The sequence below is a fragment of the Hyaena hyaena genome, unplaced genomic scaffold (assembly GCF_003009895.1).
Source record: "Hyaena hyaena isolate Hyena2069 unplaced genomic scaffold, ASM300989v1 scaffold_91, whole genome shotgun sequence".
NCBI classification, from domain to species: Eukaryota; Metazoa; Chordata; class Mammalia; order Carnivora; family Hyaenidae; genus Hyaena; species Hyaena hyaena.
The window spans coordinates 1,023,268-1,045,505 of NW_024080725.1; the positions used below are offsets into that span (position 1 = coordinate 1,023,268).

Genomic DNA, 22,238 nt, shown 5'->3' on the forward strand with positions numbered 1-22,238 from the left:
ATATGTTTGAAATTTACCGTAACAGAAAACGGAAAACAAAGCATATTGAAGAATTAAGTGATCCGGTGAATGAAAGTCGGTCGGGAAGCTCCGCCCTCTGAGCTTGGGAGGCCCCGCCCCTTAGGGCCAGCCGCTCTCCCGCCCTCTGCTCTCGCAAGGTTACAGTTTGTACGTTTTTGTACTTTTATGACTTTCCCATTTCCCTTCGGAAACCCATTGTCCTCGCACCTCCAAAGTCGCTCTCTCTGTTGTTGCCTAGGTCCCACAGACTCGCTTTGAGTCCCCAGAAGTCACCTGCGGCCTCCGGACCTCAAGCCGCTGCCGCCCGGTTCCACACCCCCTCTCCGGGGAGTTTGGTCGCGTCCGGCCGCTGACCCCGGGAGCGCGTCCTGGTTGTCATGGCGACGCCGCAAGGTGAAACTGGCGCACGCGCTGGCCGAATCCCTGCCCCGGAACCATCTCCTGAGTGAGCGGCCTGGGACCTGGGGCTGGCGGGTGGGGGGACCCTCGGCCGCCGCTGAGCTGCTGAGGCTGCCTGAACCCCGGGCAGGTGGTCAGAGGAGAGGTCGGACCTGAAAGGTTAAGTCAGGATGTGGGTAGTGCGTGGGTCTGGGGTCGACCCCTACCCCTAGCTGGAGATGGAGTGAAGGGGCACTGAGGAGAGCAGGCATTTGGCTCGAGTGAGACAGCCTGCCGGGTAGAGGATGGGCCGAGGTGACCAGGGATTGGGGGGTGTGTGTGACCAGAGCCAAGTTCACCCTGGAGTGAGCGGAATAGGAGCAACAGGAACTCTCCTGAAAACGGGTTGGCGGGAATTTGAGCACCCCCCCCCCCCCACCAGGCGAGGGGCTGGAACGTGAACTTGAAGCAGGTGTTGAAGGGATGGAAGGGAACGACGAAGCGGTCGAGGTAGAGGCTGTGCTGAGGGGTAGGGAATCTTCAGAGATGCTGGGGGAGAGGAGCGGGGTAAGGGGAAAGGAGAAATGTTCAGAAAATGATTGGGAAACACATTCGGTATTTTGCTTGATGTTGTGGACTCTGGGGAATCTAAAGCTATGAGCCTTCTCAAAAAAAAAAAAAAAAAAAAGAAGCAAGCACATAAAATTCTAGACCTGATTTTACAGTCAGTCTCAGAGGCATCACAGAGCAGCCCCCAAAGCGTGCTTGACCCAGGATTCCAGGGTTAGAGATTTAGCTGTAGAAGACATCAAGATGTGTAGGCTTGCACATGGCAATAAATCGTGTACATGACAATATATCATTTATACCCAATGAGTAGTAGAGGCAGTAGTTGCTAACGGATGTTGAACGGTGCCAGGGCCAGTGTGGGCTTTATGAAGAGGGTGGAAGTTAAAATGAATGTTAAAAAGCAAGTCTGACAGAGGGTCAGCGTGAACCAAGGCCCTAGGTCCTGGGACAGAGCCCTAGGAATGCCCCCTGCTGGTGGTGGAGGAGGTCTATGGGGTACCCCGTTTCCTCCTCACCCCAGACACGTGCCCAGGAAGGTGACTCAAAAATGCTAGTGTCTTATAAGTAGTGTCTCCAAATGTTAAAGGGTTTCATGGTCACATGGAACTAAGAAACGGATGTGGAGAAATCTCAGAAGAGGCCTGTTTAACTATTTACTTCAACATTTCCCAACTTTATTTGACTGTGAGCACCCTTATTTTTCCCTTAAGGCGCCCTACTAATAGCCCCAAAGCATCTCAGGACTACACTTTGGGAAAAGCTCTTGAGAATCGAGGGCCACAGAAGGGTTTTGAGCAATGGCAGGAGACTGGGTTGTAATGTGTGACGCACGATTAATGGGACAGCCCCACGTGGGAATGGAGTGGCCGGCACAGACACGGAGGCAGGGAGGGCCTGGGCCACAGTAAGCCACACAGTCACAGAGGTACGTTTGTTAAGGACTGAGGGAAAAAAATGTGCATGGTTTCTCATACTGCTGTTGTTTTCTTCCCAGGAAACGACCTTTGGCTCCAAAAGGAGACTCAATTTTTCATGATAAAATGGCAGTGGTGAAACCCCCCAACAGAGAACTAAAGAATGCCGAAGAACCATTTACTACCATCTCTCCCGTCCTTTTGAAGAGCCTCGTGGAGGAGCCTAAGAAAAGAACCGAGGTACCTAATCACCTTCTAGAATCAAGTAAGTTGAGATCCCATCAAGTAAGTTGGATCCCAGAGGATCCAAAGTCCAGAAAGCATGAAGAAATTTTTGGTGCTGATTTCTCCATTTGGTCTTATGGGCTTATAGTAGGTTTTATCATTAAGAACAATGGTTCTATTTAGGCCCATCTGCTCACGTGATAGATCCTTGTGGTGTAAATGAGTCACCAAGTTCTGCGACTTCCACTTCCTCAAATATCTTACCTATCTGTCCCCAGTGCCCTGCTCCTCATTCTTAGCAGGTCACTAGGACATTGTGCTCTCCTCCCCACTGCCCTTCACACCCCGTCTCGGTCGTCGGTAGGTCTCCTTCGTGGAATCATGGCTGGCCCTGTCCCTATCCTGCTCAGATGGTCTCGAGGTTGCCTTGCAAATGGAATAGAGCTGCAACTCTTTCTCTTGGCATTTGGCCCCCTCTGCTGTGGATGTGAACCTGCCCACCCAGCCCCGCCCCCCAGGTCCACCAATGCTGTGTAACCCTCATCCCCAGCTCCAGCCACACTATTACTCATGCTCCTTCAAGACCACATGCACTTAATACCTTCTTGCCTTTGGCCCTGCACGCCCCTTCCATTCCATGTCCATGGGAAGCCTGGTAGATCCTCTAGTGATGATGGAAAGGCTCATCATTTGGCCTACGTTCTTCTCACTTAATCCGCACAACATCAACGTTCTGTTTTCATTTTCCTGTTGGGGAAGCAATCAGAGAGGTCAAATGAATTCCCCAGGGCGGCACAGCTGAGTGGGGAGGTGGTGTTCAGTCGTGGTAGCCCCACGTCTAGCTCTCTACTGTCACACTAGGTTGCTTCCCTTTCATCTCTCAGTGTCCATCACAACTGCTGGAAATGCAGTATTTGGGTGTGGCCCTCATTACTGTGGAACTTACTGAGTGCAGATTAATATACTCAACTATTTTGGGGCATTGGCAGAGAAATGCCTATCTTACACCTATTTGTGGCTCTAAAAACAAAACAAAATGTTCAGAATTTTAAAAATTTACAAATAAGGGCACCTGGGTGGCTCAGTTGGTGAGGCTTCTGACTCTCTGTTTCGGCTCGGGTCATGATCTCACAGTCAGTTGCAAGATCAGGCCCTGTGTTGGGCTCCAAAGTGAGTGTGGAACCTGTTTGGGATTCTCTCTCTCTCTCTGCCCATCCCTAGTGCTCATGTGCTCTCTCGCTCTCTCTCTCTCAAAAATAAATAAATAAACTTGAAAAAATTTTTTTCCGAATGGGCCACCTGGGTGGCTCAGTCAGAGGAGTGTGCAAGTCTTGATCTCAGGGTCGTGAATTTGATTCCCACCTTGGGTATAGAGATTACTTTAAAAAATCTTTGAAAAAATTACCAAATAATGTTCATTTCAATACTTAAGAAGTGATCAAATAACCTACAGAGATCACCCATCCCCAGGGAGACCGTCCTTACCCCATTCTAGCCCTTCACTTTGGCCCAATGCTGATTACAGTATCAGCTCCCCCAGGTGAGGGGCAAGAGCACCAACCATTTCATACTCCCTCCAGATGTTTACCACCAGAATCGTGGTGGGCGAAGGAGTGGGGGAGGGTGTCTGTGGCTCACGGCGTTTGGATATAGCCAAAGGTGAAAGGTCATCCTTGGTGAGAAATTGGATGGTGCATTCATATTGAAGGAGGTGGGCTAACAGTTGGAAGCAGACCTGGGCTTGATTTTTAACTACCAGCCATGGGCAAGTTGCTTCATCTTGTTGAGTCTCAGCCCCTTCATCTGCACAATGGAAATAATACGTGCCACGTAGGGTTGGAGTGAGGATTATAAACAGACGCCTGGCATAAGCGCTAAAGGCACAGAGACAATGGTGTGGTGGGTTCCCAGTGCCTCCTACACGTCTCAGCTCCTGCCTGAATAAAGAGCTGGGAAAAGTTGTGGAGACCTGGACACTTTTTAAAAAAAAATATGTAATTTATTGCCAAGTTGGCTAACAGACAGTGTATACATTGTGCTCTTGGTTTTGGGGGTAGATTCCTGTGGTTCATCACTTACATATGACACCCAGTGCTCATCCCAACAAGTGCCCTCCTCAAGGCCCATCACCTATTTTCTCTTCTCGCCTACCACCCCCCTCCATCAACCCTCCATTTGTTCTCTGTATTTAAGAGTCTCTTGTGGTTTGCCTCCCTCCCTCTCTGTTTCCCCTCCCCCTGCCCCATGGTCCTCTGTTCAGTTTCTCAAGTTTCACATATGAGTGAACACATAAGATATCTGTCCTTCTCTGCCTGACTTATTTCACTAAGCACAAAACCTTCCAGTTCCATCCACGTTGCTGCAAGTGGCAGGATTTCATTCTTTCTCATTGCCATGTAGTATTCTCATGTAGTATTTCTCATGAAGTATTCCATTGTATATATAAACCACATCTTCTTGATCCATTTGTCAGTTGATGGACACTCCCTCCATGTTTTGGCTATTCTGCTGCTATGAACATGGGGAGTGAACATGGGGGCACATGTGCCCCTATGCATCAGCACTCCTGTATCCCTTGGGTAATTTCCTAGCAGTGCTATTGCTGGATCATAGGGGAGTTCTATTGTTAATTTTTTTTGAGGAACTCCACTCTGTTTTCCAGAGCGGCTGCACCAGTTTGCATTCCCACCAACAGTGCAAGAGGGTTCCCGTTTCTCCACATCCTCACCAGCATCTGTTGTTCCCTGATTTGTTCATTTTAGACATTCTGACCAATGTGAGGTGGTATCTCAGTGTGGTTTTGATTTGTATTTCCCTGATGATGAGTGACACTGAGCATCTTTTCATGTGTCTGTTGGCCATCTGGATGTCTTCTGTGGGAAAGGGACAGTTTTTAAAATTTTTTAAAAATTTTTATTTATTTTGAGAGAAAGCTAGAGAGCAAGCAGGGGAGGAGCAGAGAGAGAGGGAGAGAGAGACTCCCAAGCAGACCGCACACTGTCAGCGCAGAGCCCAACGCAAGGCTTGAACTCACAAACCACAAGATCATGACCTGAGCCGAAATCAAAATGTTAGTTAGACATTTAAGGGACTGAGCTGCCCGGCGCCCCAACCTGGACACTTTTGTGAGATCAGCTGTCTTAACCTTGTTCTCAAAACAGGAAAAAAGAAAAAAAGACATTTACATTACAGTAATAACAGTTTGAGATTTTACTGGCCAGCGCAATGATTATTCATAGCTTTACGATCATTCTATCACACTGTAATTCTATTCAGAGGAAATGAAATAATAACAGTTAAACACACATTAAAAAACTACACACTTGGTGTTTGGATATTTATTACGTAATAGGTAATCTTGGTGTTGAACGGAGCAGCAAAGGTAAGGCACTTGCTTTTTACAAGCTCTCATTTTAGTTTGAAGCCTTGCACAAAATGTGAAGAGTAGATTATTTCAATAAGCAATCAGCAGTACATGTGATAATATCTCCTAAACGACATGTCAAAACAGGGAGAAGCAGTAAAGTTCATTTGGAATAGATCGATAATCCTGCTGACAGCTGTCTCCTCTGTCTGAAGCTTTCATTGGCTTAAAATATCCTAAGGAGAGCCCACATGAACAGGATCTTCTTTTATTTAATGTTTCCTGTTACGTCTCATCTCATGATGTGCTTATTTACGTTGTTTTTATAGAGGTTTATGCAAAACTTCTGAATAATCAGTTCATACAGGCAAAACCCGGCATAGTGCATTTTGGAGGCTACCAAGTAGAAGAACAAAACCAACAGATTCTGGTAGGTATTTTTCCAGTGGGATGATTCCTCATAGTAATGAAATGACATGAATGTTCTGCATTTATATCACTTATCCATTTAAAGAGCAGCATAATCGGCAGAAGCGCGAATGTCCGTTGGGCCAGAAAGAGGGTTCTAGATGAGAAATGTTAAAGTTGCACAGGTGTCCTCGGACGAGCTACTTTCCCCGCCACCGAAGGCTCCTCACGGCATCCTTTTCAAACAGGTGTCATTGCTAACAGGTGTCATTCGAACAGGCGTTCTCAGGGGCTAGGAACCGTGCTTTGTGTCTGCCGTGGTTCAAGTTTGTCCTTACGCTCGCTCGGTGGAGGTTGTCCTGTTAGTCTCATTCTGTAGACAGGGAAACAGGATTCCAGAAGGTTCAATAGTTGACTCAGAACACATAGCTAGTAAGTGATAGAGACCGACTTTGACTTTTAGGCTGCCTTCCTCTAACCCAGCGCGTGTTTGCTCCAAGCCTACACCACCAGGGAAGGGGTATCCCTTTCCTAAAAGGCTCTGGTGAGGGCTCTGTTTCAGCTGCTTGGGTCTGATGCCCATGCCTGAATCGGCCATTCTGGCCAGAGAGATTCTAGCCGCGTCTGGTGGCAAGGGTCAGCTCCACTGGACAGGCTCAGAAGGGACAGTTGAAAGGATGGACGTCAGTCCACCACAGAGCTTCGTGGGTCCCCTTCATTGACTGCGTGTTCAGGCTGCGGTGGGCTCGGGGCCGGGGGGCTACAGCACTCCTAACTTCTGTGCCTCTAGGGAGCTGAACATTTAAGTCTGCTCTGCGACCTCGATGACCTCACATCAGTCCCCTCAAGTCACACTGAGCAGGACACCTCAGAACTACTCCCACTGGGCTCTGGATCTGAGCCCCATTGGCCTCTCCGCATGTGCTGAGAGTGGGGCAGAGCCTCCTGAGCCTCTGGTTTTGTACACGATGTTCCCTCTCTGGCTCCGTCACCAGACACCACAAGGGTCTCTACTTTTAAATGTAATGGGTTCTTAGGAGCCATGTCTTAGAGTGGATCATTTTAAGAACGAATCCCAACTATTGGGTTGGATTGCTCAGGGCAAGGAGAAGAGGCTGACAAATGGCAAAGCTGTCAGGAAGTGGAGTTAGGTTTCTACCAGGCGTCTCCGACAAAAAGAATGCCATTTGCATGAGTCCTTGTGCCTCAAAGTGGGTAGAGGGAATGAATCCGGAGAGCAGTCCATTAGGGGCCAAGTGTTTCGCCTCGGGAAAAGGGTTAGAATTTAAAATGGTGAGTAGGAAATCCCCCCATCAACCAACGAAGACAATTTCTGAGAACACAGCATCAAAGCCCAAGCTTACTTTTCCTGGTATTAGGTCGGCTGCTTCAATGGTCGTAGGGTAGAATGAAAATAATTATCTTTCATAGTTGCTCATTGTTTATAGTAAATAATGAATGAGTGATTCACTCCCCACCCGCCAGCACCCTCACTCTCCTTATTCCCGCACCCAGTCTACCTCTACGCCAGGCAGCGTTGGTTTAGATTTATTTATGTATAAATAACCTGCTTTCCATTGGTATAGATTTATGTATGTATGTATGTATGTATGTATGTATGTATTTTTACAAATAGTTTATTGTCAAGTTGGTTTCCATATAACACCCAGTGCTCATCCCCACAAGTGCCCCCCTCCACGCCCATCTCCCCCCCCCCCCCCCCCCACACACCCATCAGTCCTCAGTTTGTTCTCAGCATTCAAGAGTCTCTCATGTTTTGCCTCCCTCCCTCTCCCCCACTATTTCCCCCTTTCTTCTCCCCCATGGTCCTCTGTTAAGTTCCTCCTAATCCTCCTATACGTGCAAACATACGATATTTGTCCTTCTCTGCCTGACTTATTTCGCTCAGCATAACACCCTCAAGGTCCATCCATGTTGCTCCGTTGGTATAGATTTAACTACTCTGGACGCTTCATATAAGTGCAGTCATGTAACATGATTGTGTGACTGGCTTCTGTCATTTGGCCTAACGTTTCCCAGACTCATCCAGCTCGTAGCATATCCATACTTCCTTCCCTTCCATGACTGAATACTGTTCCATTGTACGACTATACCATGCTTTTTTTCTCTAATTTTTTTAATGTGTTTTATTTATTTCTGAGAGAGAGAGACAGCATGAGCAGGGGAGGGTCAGAGAGAGAGGGAGACACAGAATCCGAAGCAGGCTCCTGGCTCTGAGCTAGCTGTCAGCACAGAGCCCGACGCAGGGCTCGAACCCACGAACTGTGAGATCATGACCTGAGCCGAAGTTGGACGCTCAACCAACTGAGCCACCCGGGCGCCCCTGACTATACCATGTTTTGTTCATCAGATGGACGTTTGGGTTTCAGCTTTGAGCCTACTATGAAGAGCACTGTTAGGGATGCTTGCATGCGTGTTTTTGCGTGGACACATTTTCAGTTCTCTTGGATATATACCCAGGAGGAGAACTGTTGGGTGGTCTGGTATGTTAGTTTTCAGTGGCTGCTGTCACAAATAGCCACAAACTGAGGATCTTAATAAAGCAGAAATTTATTCCGGAGGACAGCGTCCAGAATCAAGGCGTCGGCCGAGCCGCGCTCCCTCCGAGGGTTCTCAGGGAGAATGTTGTTTTGCCTCTGGCAGCTTCTGACAGATGTTCCTTGGCTTATGGCTGTATGACCCCACTCTCAGCCTCTACCTTCACCCGGCCCTCTCTGACTCTGTGTCTTTTCCGCTTCTTGTAGAAGGACAGGTGCATTGGACGGAGGCCTACCTGGGTAATTCAGGATGATCGAATCTCAAGGTCCTTAATACCATCCACAATGATCCTTTTCTCGAATAAGGTCACATTCACAGGCTCCTGGTGTTGGGATGTGAACATAGCTTCTTGAGGCCACCATTCAATTCACTATTTTATTTGTATTTTTTTTTTATATTTGCATGTTTTACTTGCATTTCCCTAATGACTAATGATGTTGACCATCTTTAGACCAGGATGCTCATGATGTAAAAAAAGCTTGTGGGGGCCTCTGGCCGGCTCGGTCAGTAAAGCATGTGACTTTTTTTTTTTTTAATGTCTATTTATTTATTTTTGAGGGAGAGGTAGAGGCAGAGAGAGAAAGAGATTGAGAATCCCAAGCAGCCTCTGTACTGTCAGTAGAGAGCCCAACATGGGGCTTGAACTCACGAACCATGAGATTGTGACCTGAGCTGAAGTCAAGAGTCAGAGGCTTAACTGACTGAGCCACCCAGGTGCCCCAGAACATGGGACTCTTGATCTCGGGGTTGTAAGTTCAAGCCCCACATTGGGGGTAGAGATGACTTAAAAGAGAAAATCTTTAAAAAGAAATAATAAAAGTGTGAGGAGGAGAAGCCACTTGAGATGGTCCAAAAGGTAAAGAGAAGCAGGAAGAAGGTACTCAGGGCATAAAGGAAGACATTGGGAGAGGTTTGGGGTACGTGGTGCATATTTGGACACTAGCGTGCAAGCTGGTTTACCTGGATTGTAGGGTCTGGGGAGGGAGGCGAAAGCTTCATTCTGTTGAAGAAGAGAGATCATCTCTTTTGTACCGAACAATTCCTAGCATATAGAAGGCCCTCAGTAAACCTTGGTGAATGACATTGAACTCACTTTCTTGGAAGAGAGTGCTTTGGTGGGAACTTCCCCATTGAGGGTAAATACAGTGTGAAGTCGAAACAGTCAAACTGCTTCTAGCAGACATTCAGACAAAGAGGAATAGATAAAAGTACACAGTGATTTCATCTTAATAACATCCTGGGAGACCCTGGGAGAGCCAGGCCTCCTGTTTCCATGAGTAGAGGTACCCGGAAGCCCAAGGCAATTACCTTGAGCTCCTCGCCAACTGTGGGGAAAATCTGGCTCTGCTTTTATCTTGGTTCTGCTACAGGAAACTATGCAAACTTCCCAAGAATGGGATGACTGCGTGTGGGTTTAAAACCGCAGTAAATTGTTCATTAACATTTGAGATTGATCCACATCTGGTTAAAGGATTTAAAGCAGTTTACGTGGATTTCTATGGAGATCAATGCTTCGACTTAACTTTAAAATTGGAAGTGAGGTTTCTCAAGACAAAGAGCTCTTAAATTCTTTTTTTTTCCCTCTGCAGATAGGTTTTGTTTGGAAAACTATATGTGTTAAATGAATAACTAGTCAGTTTTCGCATGAGACAACAAGTGTGGCCATTGTCAGCGCAAAAGAAAGTTGTTAGCCCGTACAGACTTAGCTTACATAAATTAACAGCTCCTTCAGGCTTTCTGAAATAATAGTATTAGTTTTGAATTCCCTATCGCAGCCTTCAAGGTTCCCCCCATCCTGCAATGTATAGCCAAATAACACATCTCTTATTATCATGAATGGGACCTGTATTGTTTGACAATGCAGATATGATCTCCTGAATTCCAAATCATTGGCTTTACTTCCAAATGAGTGGTGGACATGTTTGAATTTGCCCTATGACACTCAGGTTGGAGGAAGCATCAGGTTTCTATTTTTTTTAATGTTTATTTATTTATTTTGAGAGAGAGACCTGGAGCACGAGCAGGGCAGGGGCAGAGAGAGAGGAGGAGAGAGAATCCCAAGCAGGCTCCGCTCTATCAGCGTAGAGCCTGACATGGGGCTAGATCTCACAAACGGCGAGATCGTGAGCCGAGCCGAAATCAAGAGTCAGATGCTCAACCAACTGAGCCACCCTGGTGCCCCTTCTATATTTTTTAAAAATCAAGTTGTGGCTGGGCCCTCACCCACAGGTGCTGGCTGCCTGTCCAGTCTCCTGTCTCCTCCCTTGGGACCATTTGGGAAGCCTGGAAGAGCTGAGGCCTCTCTAGATCCTGTGATGCTGCTTACTGCAAACTGACCTAAGTCTCTGAGGTTCTTTCTCATTGCCAGGTGCATATCGACAATCTGAGCCCAATGGGAGGTGGGAGCCACAGGTCCCCTCCCAGCAGCCTCGCGACCAGCTTTATCTGCTGCAATGCAAACAGGTCCAAGAAGAAATTCTGGCATGCGGAAGACACTAGCTAGCAGGCAGAAAATAATTCCATACTCGCAGTCTCCAGAAAGGCCCAGCCATAGCTCCTTGCAGGGAAGGTTTGCTGGCAGCAGATGCAGGCGCATCTGTGGGGAAGATCAGCCAACCTTCCAACAGGCCAACAACATTTTTGTAGAGTGGTGCAAAGCACAGGACCTAAGGGAGCCCTGCGTCTTTGGAGGTCACAGTAAAGGACACTGGGCCCTGGGCTCACCAGATTCTCCTGTGCCTTTTGTATAAGAGCAGGAATGCCTGTATGACGTTTCTGGTTAGTGCATATATCCCAAACATCCCTGATGCTTATGTCGAAGACCCTCTAGGGTCAGTTTAGGTGAGCAGGATGGAAATGCTGTTAGTATTCACCTCTGTCTGGAGTCTGGACTCTGGATTAGGATCCTGCAGTGTGCACTAAGCACTCCTGGAGTGCAGATCACTGATTTCTTTTCAGGTTAAACACCCGTGAGATACACACTAAAAGCAGCACCTACACGCTGTTTGTTGCTCTGTCCTCATTGGATTTTTTTTAAGTGATAGACACATATAACCACTTCTCCTCCCAATTCTTCTTGAACTCCAGTGCGAGGGCTTCCCTTGATGACAAGCATGAGGATAGAGTTCTTTTTTTTTCTTCTTTTAATGTTTATTTATTTTTAAGTGAGTGCAAGCAGGGGAGGGGCAAAGAGAGGGGGAGAGGAAAAGTGGGCTTTTCACAGCAAGCCAGCTGTGGGGCTCGAACTCATGAATCACAAGATCATGACCAGAGCCTAAGTCAGATGCTAAACCAACTGAGCCACCCAGGTGCCCCAGGGGACTGAGTTCTTTGTCAAGGTTTCTAGGCCCTGGGGCTGTATGGCTACCTCTCCATGCCCAGGCAGGTCCCACCACCCCAGGTTCTCCATGTGATGAACAGGAGGTCCCAGCATACCTGCCCCCTCCCTCAATCTCTCTTGAAAGGACCCCTCTCGAGCGCAGGGCCCCGGGAGCCCACATCTTCGCCAAGACTCTCTGCAGGCCTCCTGCGAGGTCAAGAGTGGCCTGGAGAACTCTGTTTTTTAAGGCTTTTAGCGTATTAAAAAGAAAAGATATGCCAAAACAGGGTCACTTTAGGAATGTTCAGAGGTGACAAAGAACTTTTAACAAATGCAAGCACCACTGTAACCTCATCAGGAAATAATATCTGAATTTTAATCTAGGGCTTCCGTGGACATGAGGCCTTGGGCAATGGGCCCCATGACAGGCCCAGCCTCTGGCCGACACTTTGGAAACCAAACTCCTCTTGACTGTTTCTTGGCCCAGGGGAAGCCCACGTGCCCAGGTTCTGAAATTCTTGGCCCCATCTCAGGCAGAGGGAGGAGAGACGCCTGTACTCAGAGACCAAGTCAATTTATCCACCATACTGTCCTGTCTCACGGGACAGAGAATTCCTGACCTGGGCTGCTTTCCCATTTGCCCCAGGGATGAGTTGGAGGCTGTCCTAGCCCCAGGCCTCTTTCCTGATTTTTTGACCACTTAAGTGTTGCTGGGCCCCCAGCACCAGTGGCATGTAATTCCAGAAACCGTGGCATTTGGCTGGGTGGCTGGCTTCTTAGTTGAGTCACAGGGCTAAAATGGAGTTGTGGAAATTCATTCATGAAAGGCAACCTGGTTCCCAGGGGAGTCGGGAAGCCAGTAGGGGGAACTCTCACACCCCACCACACCTCTGTGATTGCACCCCCAATAGGAAGAGATGGACGTCCTTGGCCATACTTTAGGTACTATGCTACTGTCTTAGCTGGAGGAAGGAAGGTTTTCCTCCTGCCCCAGCAACAGCCCAGCCAATGAGAGATGGGCATAGCTCAGCCAGTGAAAAGCCCCTATACTTCCGATTCCAACGGAGTTTACTCCAATGGACTTTTTGTTTATATCAGCTCTCCCCCTTTCCCCCTTTCCTCCATAAGAGAGCATTCCTTTCCTCTAGTCTGGGGACTTGTGTCTGGTTTTTCAGTTGCCTGCACATCCTGGTGTGCAGTTCTCTGCCATTCCTGAATAAATCCGTTTTGTTGGTAAGGTGACTGGCAGTTTTTTTTTTTTTTTTTTTAATATTTATTTATGGGAGAGCGCAAGCAGGGGAGAAAGGGACAGAGGATCCAAAGCAGGCTCTGCTGACAGGCTGACAGCAGCAAGCCTGATGTGGGGCTTGAACTCATAAATGGTGAGATCATAACCTGAGCCAAAGTCGACGGACGCTCAACAGACTGAGCCACCCAGGAGCCCCCTGGCAGTTTTATTTTTGAGGTTAACAGAGTTCAACAAAAAGGCACACATAGTTACTGGTCAGGACTAGGGACCAGGGCCATGTGCAGATGAAGATAGCCGCCTGGGGGCTATAGGCTCTGGTAAAGCCCCTAATCTGGGAAGAAGGCACGCGGGTATACTTTATTATCCTTTAAATGGTGTTGTGTTTATTTTATTATTCTCTAAATGGGGTATGATGCATTTAAAATCTTTTTGAAAGATAAACAGGGGCGCCTGGGTAGCTCAGTCGGTTGGGCTGGTCCAACTTCAGCTCAGGTCATGATCTCATGGTTTGTGACTTCCAGCCCCACATCAGGCTCTGTGCTGACAGCTCAGAGCCTGGAGCCTGCTTCGGATTTTGTGTCTCCCTCTCTCTCTCTGCCCCTCCCCCACTCGTGCTCTGTCTCTCTCTGTCTCCCAGTGATAAATAAATGTTTAAAAAAAATTTTTTTAAAGAAAGTTAAACAATAAATTCTATCTCCTCATATCCCTTAAGGAACAAGGTAAAGTCTAAATAAATGAGGAAGTGAATATGCAGATAGATAAAACAGTGTTTTCTCCTAATCCTTGTTTCTCACAGCATCTGATCAATATTTCCAATGAAGACATACATGTGCATATTTTACCCCCTCAAACCAAATACTTTCAGATCAAGTATGTGAAAAAGGTAAGCATGTCCCGGTTGCCTCTTCTCCACTGTGTTCTTTGTTGGGTTGTGGCTTTCTGGGTGGGAGGTCGGCCTGGGAGCAGGTGCGGCCTGCTGTCTGTGTGCTTGGGGCCTGTCCCCACCAGAGACTTCTTGCCTTCTAGGAGCACTGCCTTGTCCCTGGCTTGTCCCTCACAGTCACCATCACATTTTCTCCGGATGAGTGGCGGTACTATTACGACTGCATTCGGGTTCACTGTAAGGTAAGTGTTCTTAAAATTGGTTTTTATGGGGATAAAGGCCAGGAGGACTTCAAGACTTCTCTCCCGAGGGAAGAAAGAAGAGAGAAGGAGCAGTAAGTGTGAGGTTTCTCGCCCAGTGTGTGTGTCCCTCGGGCAGCCCGTGTGAGTGGCACGAGGGGCCTTGCCCAGTCACGTGGGTCCCCGACGTGAGAGCCACGAAGAGTCAGGACAGAGCCGTGAGGCGTCATCTGCTTTAGGTTTCCTGCCTGCCCTGGTCCAGAAACCTCATTTATTGTGTAGCGCTAGGAGTTGATAAGGACTTTTTCAAATAGCTTAAACATACTCCTTTAAGTGCTAGGTTACAAAATTAGCAACACCCCCCCACTTGCGATTTTAAATCCCAGGGAACAGATGGTGTCCTGTGGGAATATCCTCAGAGGCAGCCCTAGGGGTCAGCAGGGAGGCCTGTGTGGTCTGACCCCCAATGGCTGTGCCTTGTGAGTCCCTGTGAGCCGCTTCTAGGTCAGCGAATTCATCCTGTGGCCTCCAGCCAGAGCCAGCCCCACGTGCTGTCAACTCCTCTCTTCACACTGTCCCCCCCACCCTGACACTTCCCGTTGCTCTCCAAGTCAAGACGCCTTAAGGTGAACTAAATTTAATTTTTCAAAACTAAAAATGGAAGAGTATGTTTTAGTAATCAATGAGCTTCCATTTTTTTTTATTAAAAAATTTTTTTTAACATGTATTCACTTTTGAGAGACAGAGAGAGACAGAGCACGAACTGGGGAGGGGCACAGAGAGAGAAAGGGAGACACAGAATCTGAAGCAGGCTTCAGGCTCCGAGCTGTCAGCACAGATCCTGACGCAGGGCTTGAACTCACGAACTGGGAGATCATGACCTGAGCTGAAGTCAGACGCTTTAACCAACTGAGCCACCCAGGTGCCCCAGTGAGTTTGAATTTTTAAACAGAAAACAAAAAAGCTAGACTCAAAAATAGAGTATTGCTTTCAGAAGGAGTATCTGTACCAAGAAGACAAATGTCACAGAGTGCCACTGATCATCTCCTGCTCCTTAACAGTGGCACTAATAATAATACTTTACATTTAAGCAGTGCTCTTAATTCTTCCAGGCCATCATCGGCCCTCATTCTTAAAAACACCTTTAAAGTGAAGGCAACATTATTCCCATTTTGCAAAGGAAGAATCAAGGCCTGGAGAGGTTAAGGGTCTTGTTCAAGGTCATGTATTAGGCAGGACTGGAAGTAGATGTGCCCTACATCAGTTCATTGTTTACTGTTTGGTGCCATCTGGATCAGCTGATGCCGTGATTGTTTCGTTTTCTCTCAGGCTACTGCAGATTGTGTTTCCTTATAATTTTCTGGAATAGAAGCCAATAGATTACTGTCTTTGTATCTATATGAAGGCATCCTCTCTCCTGGAAAAAAGTGAATATCACTTCAATGAAATGTGCTTAGAATTTCCTGTACTTTGGATGCAGCGAAGAAGGCCCAGTATTTCTAATGTTCTGTTCAAGCGCTCAGGTTTCTTAAGGAAATATTTTTTAGTGATAGAAAGCAACAGAAGAAATAAAGTACCTACAAGTTCATCTTTGAAAATTATAGCCTTTAGTATGGTAAACTTCGCTTTCTTTCCCATTCATTTTAGGGAGATGAGACTTTGCTTATTCCTATTCATGCCTATCCCGTCATGAACACACTGGACTTTCCCCCATTTATAAATCTATCGAATGTTCTCCTTGGTGAAAGGTGAGTTACCAAGATGAATGGCCAAAATGTCATAGGTCACGAAAAGTTAAGAGATACGTCTAACAGAAACTTAGATTTGTATTTTTCCGAGATTTGGACTTTTCTAGCTGAGTTAGACGGGACTTACAGTCAGAAAGGGTAAACAAAAACAAAAGCCCATGTCATGATATCGTGAGCAAGGAAGGGAATTTATTGGGCCATTTAACTGAGAGGTGCAAGTTGGGTCTTCAAGCATCGCTGGTTCTAGGGGCTTAAGTCAGCTTGTGGGAACCTGACTCTCTCCTTTTCTTGGTTCTGCTCCTCTTCCTTCAGTCTTCTTTCCCAATAGGCTTCCCCCTCACAGGGTTGAAGCCCGGGGTGGCTGTTGGCGACGGGTAGGAGGGGCCAGAGGGGTTGGAGATGTTGGAGCAAAAGTCCCAAGATTGAGTCTTATTGGACCAACCTGGATCTCATGCCCATCCATTAACCAATCTCTGCTCTGGATGGGGAAGCAAGAATAGAAATTTACTGTCCAAGCCAAGTCTCAGATTCCTCGGCCCTGTCTTACTGGAAAAATAGTTAAAGATTCCAAGTGTAATGTACGTGGGTTTTTTTTTTCTCCAGTAAATATTTATTAAATCCTTACTACTAATACCTAAATATCTCTAGAGATATAGAAAGATGGATATGGAGCTGTTAGATAAAGCTATAGAATGGCCATGCCAGTTGTTAATACTTCTCTACTGGCCAGGAAATATATACTGTCCTGAGCTCCCGTCCCTCCATCCCAGCTGCCTGGCCCCTTTCCTGCCCTCCCTGTGACCTCTTAATGATTCAGCAACTACATTGTCAAAACCTCGCAATTTTGGGGGTGGGGGAGGCATCCGCAGGACATGGCCCCAGCCTTAGAGCCACTCTGAGTACTGCCCAGAAGTCCCGATTGATTGACATTTTGAAGATCACCCATGGCTAAAAGGCAAATAGACAAAGGTTCTGATTTTGAATGCTTTGGAGTCTAATGGGGACAGATCATGTTGATTGTTGATCAATCATCAGTTGATTACATCAATTGCTATATGTATTAGAGGCATGTATGGGGTCCCGTACAGGCCCAGAAGATGGAACCTACTGGAAACACGGGGGTAGTTACTCCTCACGTCTCTGGAGGTGACAATCTGGTTGTCCAAAGAGGACTCCATAGTGTGGTAGAATGGGAGGATGGCATTTGAGGTGGGGAAATAGCACATGCAAAGGCACGGTGGCAGCGGAGAGCATCGACTATAGCTCAGAGGAGATTTAGCCCCCGGAGGGTTTTAATCCACCCACTAGCTCGCAGATACTAGACGTCTCTCGCTATAGGCCCAGATGGTGAGCAAAGACTGGCTTCAGCATGCTTTGGGGGGAACGCAAGTTCAAGTGCCTGCAGCAGCACTGAGCAGCATGCATTCAAGTTGCTGATGACCAGATAGCAGGGTTAGATAGAGAGAGGGCCCGCGGAACACTTTGTGATGAGGTGGCGCTTATAGACCAATATGTATAGCCCTCAGGGCCCTTCCTTTTTAGTACTATGTGGCGTCCTTGAGTGAAATCCCCAAATTAATTCTGGAATGATTGCCTTAGTTCAGCTGACATGTAATCTTCTCCCTGCGCCGCACCCGTCTGCCCACACACCTTCCCATGACCTTCTGACTCTCTGTCTATACTTCTTCCCTTGAACTCCTTAAAAATTATAAATAAATAATACATACAAAAGAATATATAATAATCTGTCAGGTTTAAACAATAATAATATAATGAACACCGGCTTCAAGACATAAAGCATTACCGGTAACTTTGCAGCTACTACTTGGAATTTTGTGACAGTCATTTCTTTGATGTAGTTTAATAGTTTTGACACATACACGTGCACCCCTAAGTAGCGCATTGTTTCGTTTTGCCAGTGTGTGATCTTTAGATAAATGGAATCGTACTGGATGTATGTTCTCTTGCAACTTGCGTTTTCTACTCAATGTTACGGTTCTGTGGTTTTGCCGTATTAACTCCCATAGCTAGAGTTGACTATTGTGCTGTCCACCAAATTGACCATGAATTTTTTGGTTTAGTTTAGTGGGGTTTTTTTTTTTTCATGTTTTATTTGTTTTTGAGAGAGAGTATGAGTCAGGGAGAGGCAGAGAGAGGGGGCGACAGAGGAGCTGAGGAAGCAGGATCTGTGCTGACAGCAGTAAGCCCGATGCAGGGCTTGAACTCTGAACTCATGAATCATGAGATGGTGACCTGAGCCTGAAATTGGGTGCTCAGCTACCCAGGTGTCTTTGCTTTGACCAGCACTGCTGTGTACATGCCTGTATATGGTCTGGGGGCACCCGTTCTAGAGTTTCCCCAACATATACATCTAGAAGTGGATGGTCTAACACAAGTTCACTATTAACATTGTAACACCTTGTGTTTTCCAGAATGGCTGTACCCATTCACACGCCTACCTGCAGGGCATGAGAATTCCTCTTTGCCTGCACCACTGCCAAGCAGTGGGTACGTTCAGATTTTGACATTTTCACTGACATACATTCTTGGCCCCTTGCTTTTCAGTCCTCTATTTATTTTCCTGAGCACATTTTGCCAGAACTCTATCCCAGTATTTCCTCCCTCTCCCTCTTCAACCCTCTCTGTCTTCACCCAGTCCTCGTCAGTACTAACTGCTCTGCAAGGGTGAGTCCCTCTTGGCAGGAGCCACTCACTCTCTGCATTTTGAGGCCAAACATAGCTATTTCCTTTAAATGGGTGACTATAGCAACTTTTACAAAAATCAAAGTGGTAGAAGAGTAGGAACTATCTAACTTCCTAGTTTTTGAATCCTTCCTTCCTTCCTCCCTTCCTTCTTCCCTTCCTTCTTCCCTCCCTCCCTCCCTTCCTTCCTTCCTCTCTTCCTCCCTTCCTTCCTCCCTCCCTCCCTCCCTCCCTCCCTCCCTTCCTTCCTTCTTCCTTCCTTCCTTCCTTCCTTCCTTTTTTTCCCTCCACAAATTTCAAATTATTTTTGTTTGGATCATAAGCTGGGCTTAGGAACTGAGAACAATGGCAGGGGCGCCTGGGTGGCTCAGTCAGTCGGGCATTCGACTTTGGCTCAGGTCACGATCTCATCGTTCATGGGTTCAAGTCCTGCATTGGGCTCTGTGCTGACAGCTCAGAGCCTGGAGCCTGCTTTGGATTCTGTGACTCCCTCTCTTTCTGCCCCTTTCCTGCTCACTCTCTCTTTCTCTCTCAAAAATAAACAAACATTAAAAAAAGTTTAAAAAAATGTATTGAGAACAATAGTTTAATAAACTGGTGGAAACAATATGGCTTAGAGTGCAGACATTAGGGGGCGCCTGGGTGGCTTAGTCGGTTAAGCGTCCGACTTTCGCTTAGGTCATGATCTCGCGGTTCGTGGGTTCGGGCGCCGTGTCGGGCTCTGCGCTGACTGCCAGCTCAGAGCCTGGAGCCTGTTTCAGTCTGTGACTCCCTCTCTCTCTGACCCTCCCCTGCTCGCGCTGTCTCTCTCTCTCTCTCTCTCCTAGAAATAAATAAAAAAAAAACATAAAAAAAATTAAAAAAAAAAAAAAGAGTGCAGACATTAGTCTGGTTTTCATGTATAAATCTACCAACTTCCCTAGAAGCTTTTCCCAAACTATTTTGTACATAATGCCCTTCATTTATAATCAGAATGAAAATTTCAGCTAAACAGTTTATTAAACTGAGTTACTGTGTATAATGGTGTGAAATTTTTTTAAATCTGTCCAAAAATAAGCACGCTCCTTTTTTCCTTCAAACATGCTGGCAGCAGGCAGTATCCTCCCAAAGCTTTATGCACTTTACTTAACAATGGTTAACTATCCAAACTGTCTTATGCCTCGTTCAATCTAAAAACGTCTAGTAGCAGGACAGGAGGGAAGTATTTGAAAGGGCTTTCGCCTTAAATGTTCTGTGTTCACTCTAGGCTACTTGGAGGGTTGAAGGTGCTGTTTGGGTGGGTTCTTCATTAGGGATTCATTCATTCATGAGATGTTTACTGAATGCTACTATGTGCCAGGCACATGTTAGGTACTGAGTGCACAGAGATGCTTAAGAGCTGAGATCATGACTAAGCAGACAATCCTAATGTCTGATGTGGTATATTCAGGGGAAGAACACCTAACCCAGTGCAGTGGGAAGTGAGGGCATTTGGGATGGGATGGGGGAGGTGCTCAGAGATGATTTTCTAGAGGAGAATATCTCTGAACTGAAGATGTACCAGCATAACCGGAAATCAGCTGGCAGAAGAGAGGAGTGGAACAGGAGAGGAGAGAGGTGCTCTGGACAGGGCGGTACCTTGGACAAAGTGAAATGGCACAGCACGAGTAGGCCTGTCCAGAACGTACATGTGATGGATGTGGGTTGCAAGACCAGAGGCAGAGGAAGTGGGGAGGGGGCTGCGCCTGAATGGCTGCGTAGGCTTTGCTGGGAAATGCGGATTTCACCACTGAAGTATTCAAGCAGAGAAATGCCATGATCAGATCTACTTTCCAGAAACCTCACTCTGGTGACTGAGCCGGTGCAGAGAACTGGAGGGGGTGTGCCCAGGACCTCGGGGACAGTTGCATCACAGGCAGTGGTTGGAAATATATAAGTGAGGCAGGAGGGTCTTAGAAGGGGAAACAAGGACTCATTGCACATGGTATATTAAGGCACGACCTGCAAAGGAGGGAAGGATGGGGTGGGAGCACCCAGGCTTCCAGAATGGCCAAGCAACAGCAGTCAGAGCAGGGTGACAGGTGTACCAGGGGAAGGAGAGTGCCAACAGCGCCTGCTGGAAATCCACAGCACCGCAGACTAGCCCTTGATTTATGCATCCCCTGGCCAGTGCCCTGTCTGGCTTCCTCTGGCTCTGGAGTGGCGGTGTGGGGTCTAGGAGCAGGTCAGCGGATAGGAGCTGTCATGAGTAGCAGGCAGACTGTGGTCTGGGGACTCCTGGTGGCCTGTGCCGTGAGTGGACAGTGCAGGGCTGATGTGCACTGGGTCAGCTGTGTCCAGGATGCCTTCCCTCCCCGGGACAGAACAGGGCCTGGGGAGGAGGCTCCTGTCAGCGGCACAGCAAGAGGTAGGTAGTGGGAGCGATCTCGCCCACATGCAATAACGGGAGTTCATTGTGGAAAATTATTTATCTATTTATTTACTTAGTTTTGATGTTTACTTATTTTTGAGAGAGAGAGAGAGACAGAGCATGAGGAGGGGAGGGGCAGAGAGAGAGGGAGATGCAGAATCCGAAGCAGGCTCCAGGCTCGAGCTGTCAGCACAAAGCCCGACGCCGGGCTTGAACTCAGAACAGCAAGATCATGACCCGAGCCGAAGTTGGACTGGTAACCGACTGAGCCACCAGGCGCCCCAGTGGAAAAATGTTTAAAGATGACAAAACCTTCTAGAAGTCAGACTCCTTTTGAATAGCACCACGCACCAACAATTCTAAATATTACCAGTGATGAAATACTCCTCCCTCCAAGGGCGGACCTGTTCCCAGCCACTGCTCAGGCCCACGGGAAGCGATCACCTCGTTTGTGATCTCCAATCTCTCTGAGGCCTCATTTTTGCTCCCGTCCCAGTATTTCATCACCTGGGCAGCCCATGGGGCCACCTCTGGCAGTGCTGGATTGCGGTGGGTTCTTGCTCTTTCTCTGCCTCCACATGAGGCCCCCACCTCCGTGCACACGGAACACCTCCAACATGGCTCCTTCCGTTTCTTCAGGGGCCGCTTGAGAGATCAGGCCGGGGGCCTAGAGGGGGTGAGCGTCCCATGCTGCACCCTACACTTGTCCCGGGTGCTTCTGTGCCCTGCCCCGCCCTACCCCAGGCGACTGAGGCCAGCACCTCCTTCGGCTCTCTGTGCACCTGTCATGGTGTCTCAGAGATGGGCGCCTGGCTGCTTGCAGTCTCGCTTCTGCCTCCTCTGCTCCCTCCTTAGCTCCTCAGCCTCAGTCTTTCCGTTTGTACTGCCTCGTGGAAAAGCAAATCCCTGCATGGCTTTCTAAGGAAGTTTTAGAGTGTTGGAAGAGAGCAAAGAAGTCCACCAAATCTTGTCTGTTGAAAACTATTTTGTCATTGCTTCATTCATTCATTCGTCCATTCATTCCTTCATTCATCCATTCATTCAGTCAGTCATCCATGCATCCATTCATTCATTCATCCACTCTTTCATTCATTTGTCCATTCATTCATTCATCCATTCGTTCATTCATCCGTCCACTCTGAATTTGGCCTGCTGACCCCCGATTTGTAGCTTCTGATTTAACTAAATTGCTGACCTGTTTGGTTTCATCCAGACTGTGGTGGCCTGCAGTTTCATTTTGCCTTTTTAAACCTTGAATTCGCTGTCAAC

The 22,238-nt window shown here is 47.4% G+C and overlaps 1 protein-coding gene across 3 annotated transcripts in view; it reads left to right on the forward strand.

The window, feature by feature from the left end:
• Nucleotides 1-435: 435 nt before the first annotated feature.
• Nucleotides 436-22,238, forward strand: part of CFAP221 (cilia and flagella associated protein 221) — a 102,188-nt gene continuing 80,385 nt past the window's right edge. Inside the window, exons 1-6 of one of the 3 annotated variants that reach the window (XM_039234872.1) lie at nt 436-466; nt 1,964-2,148; nt 5,802-5,902; nt 13,804-13,890; nt 14,034-14,132; nt 15,777-15,877. In XM_039234872.1, the coding sequence (XP_039090803.1) occupies nt 2,010-2,148; nt 5,802-5,902; nt 13,804-13,890; nt 14,034-14,132; nt 15,777-15,877 (527 nt within the window). In that variant the 5' untranslated portion in view covers nt 436-466; nt 1,964-2,009. Of the gene's footprint in view, nt 467-541; nt 580-890; nt 910-1,963; nt 2,149-5,801; nt 5,903-13,803; nt 13,891-14,033; nt 14,133-15,776; nt 15,878-22,238 lie in introns of those variants that run through there. The other 2 variants (XM_039234873.1, XM_039234874.1) reach the window with 2 other exon arrangements.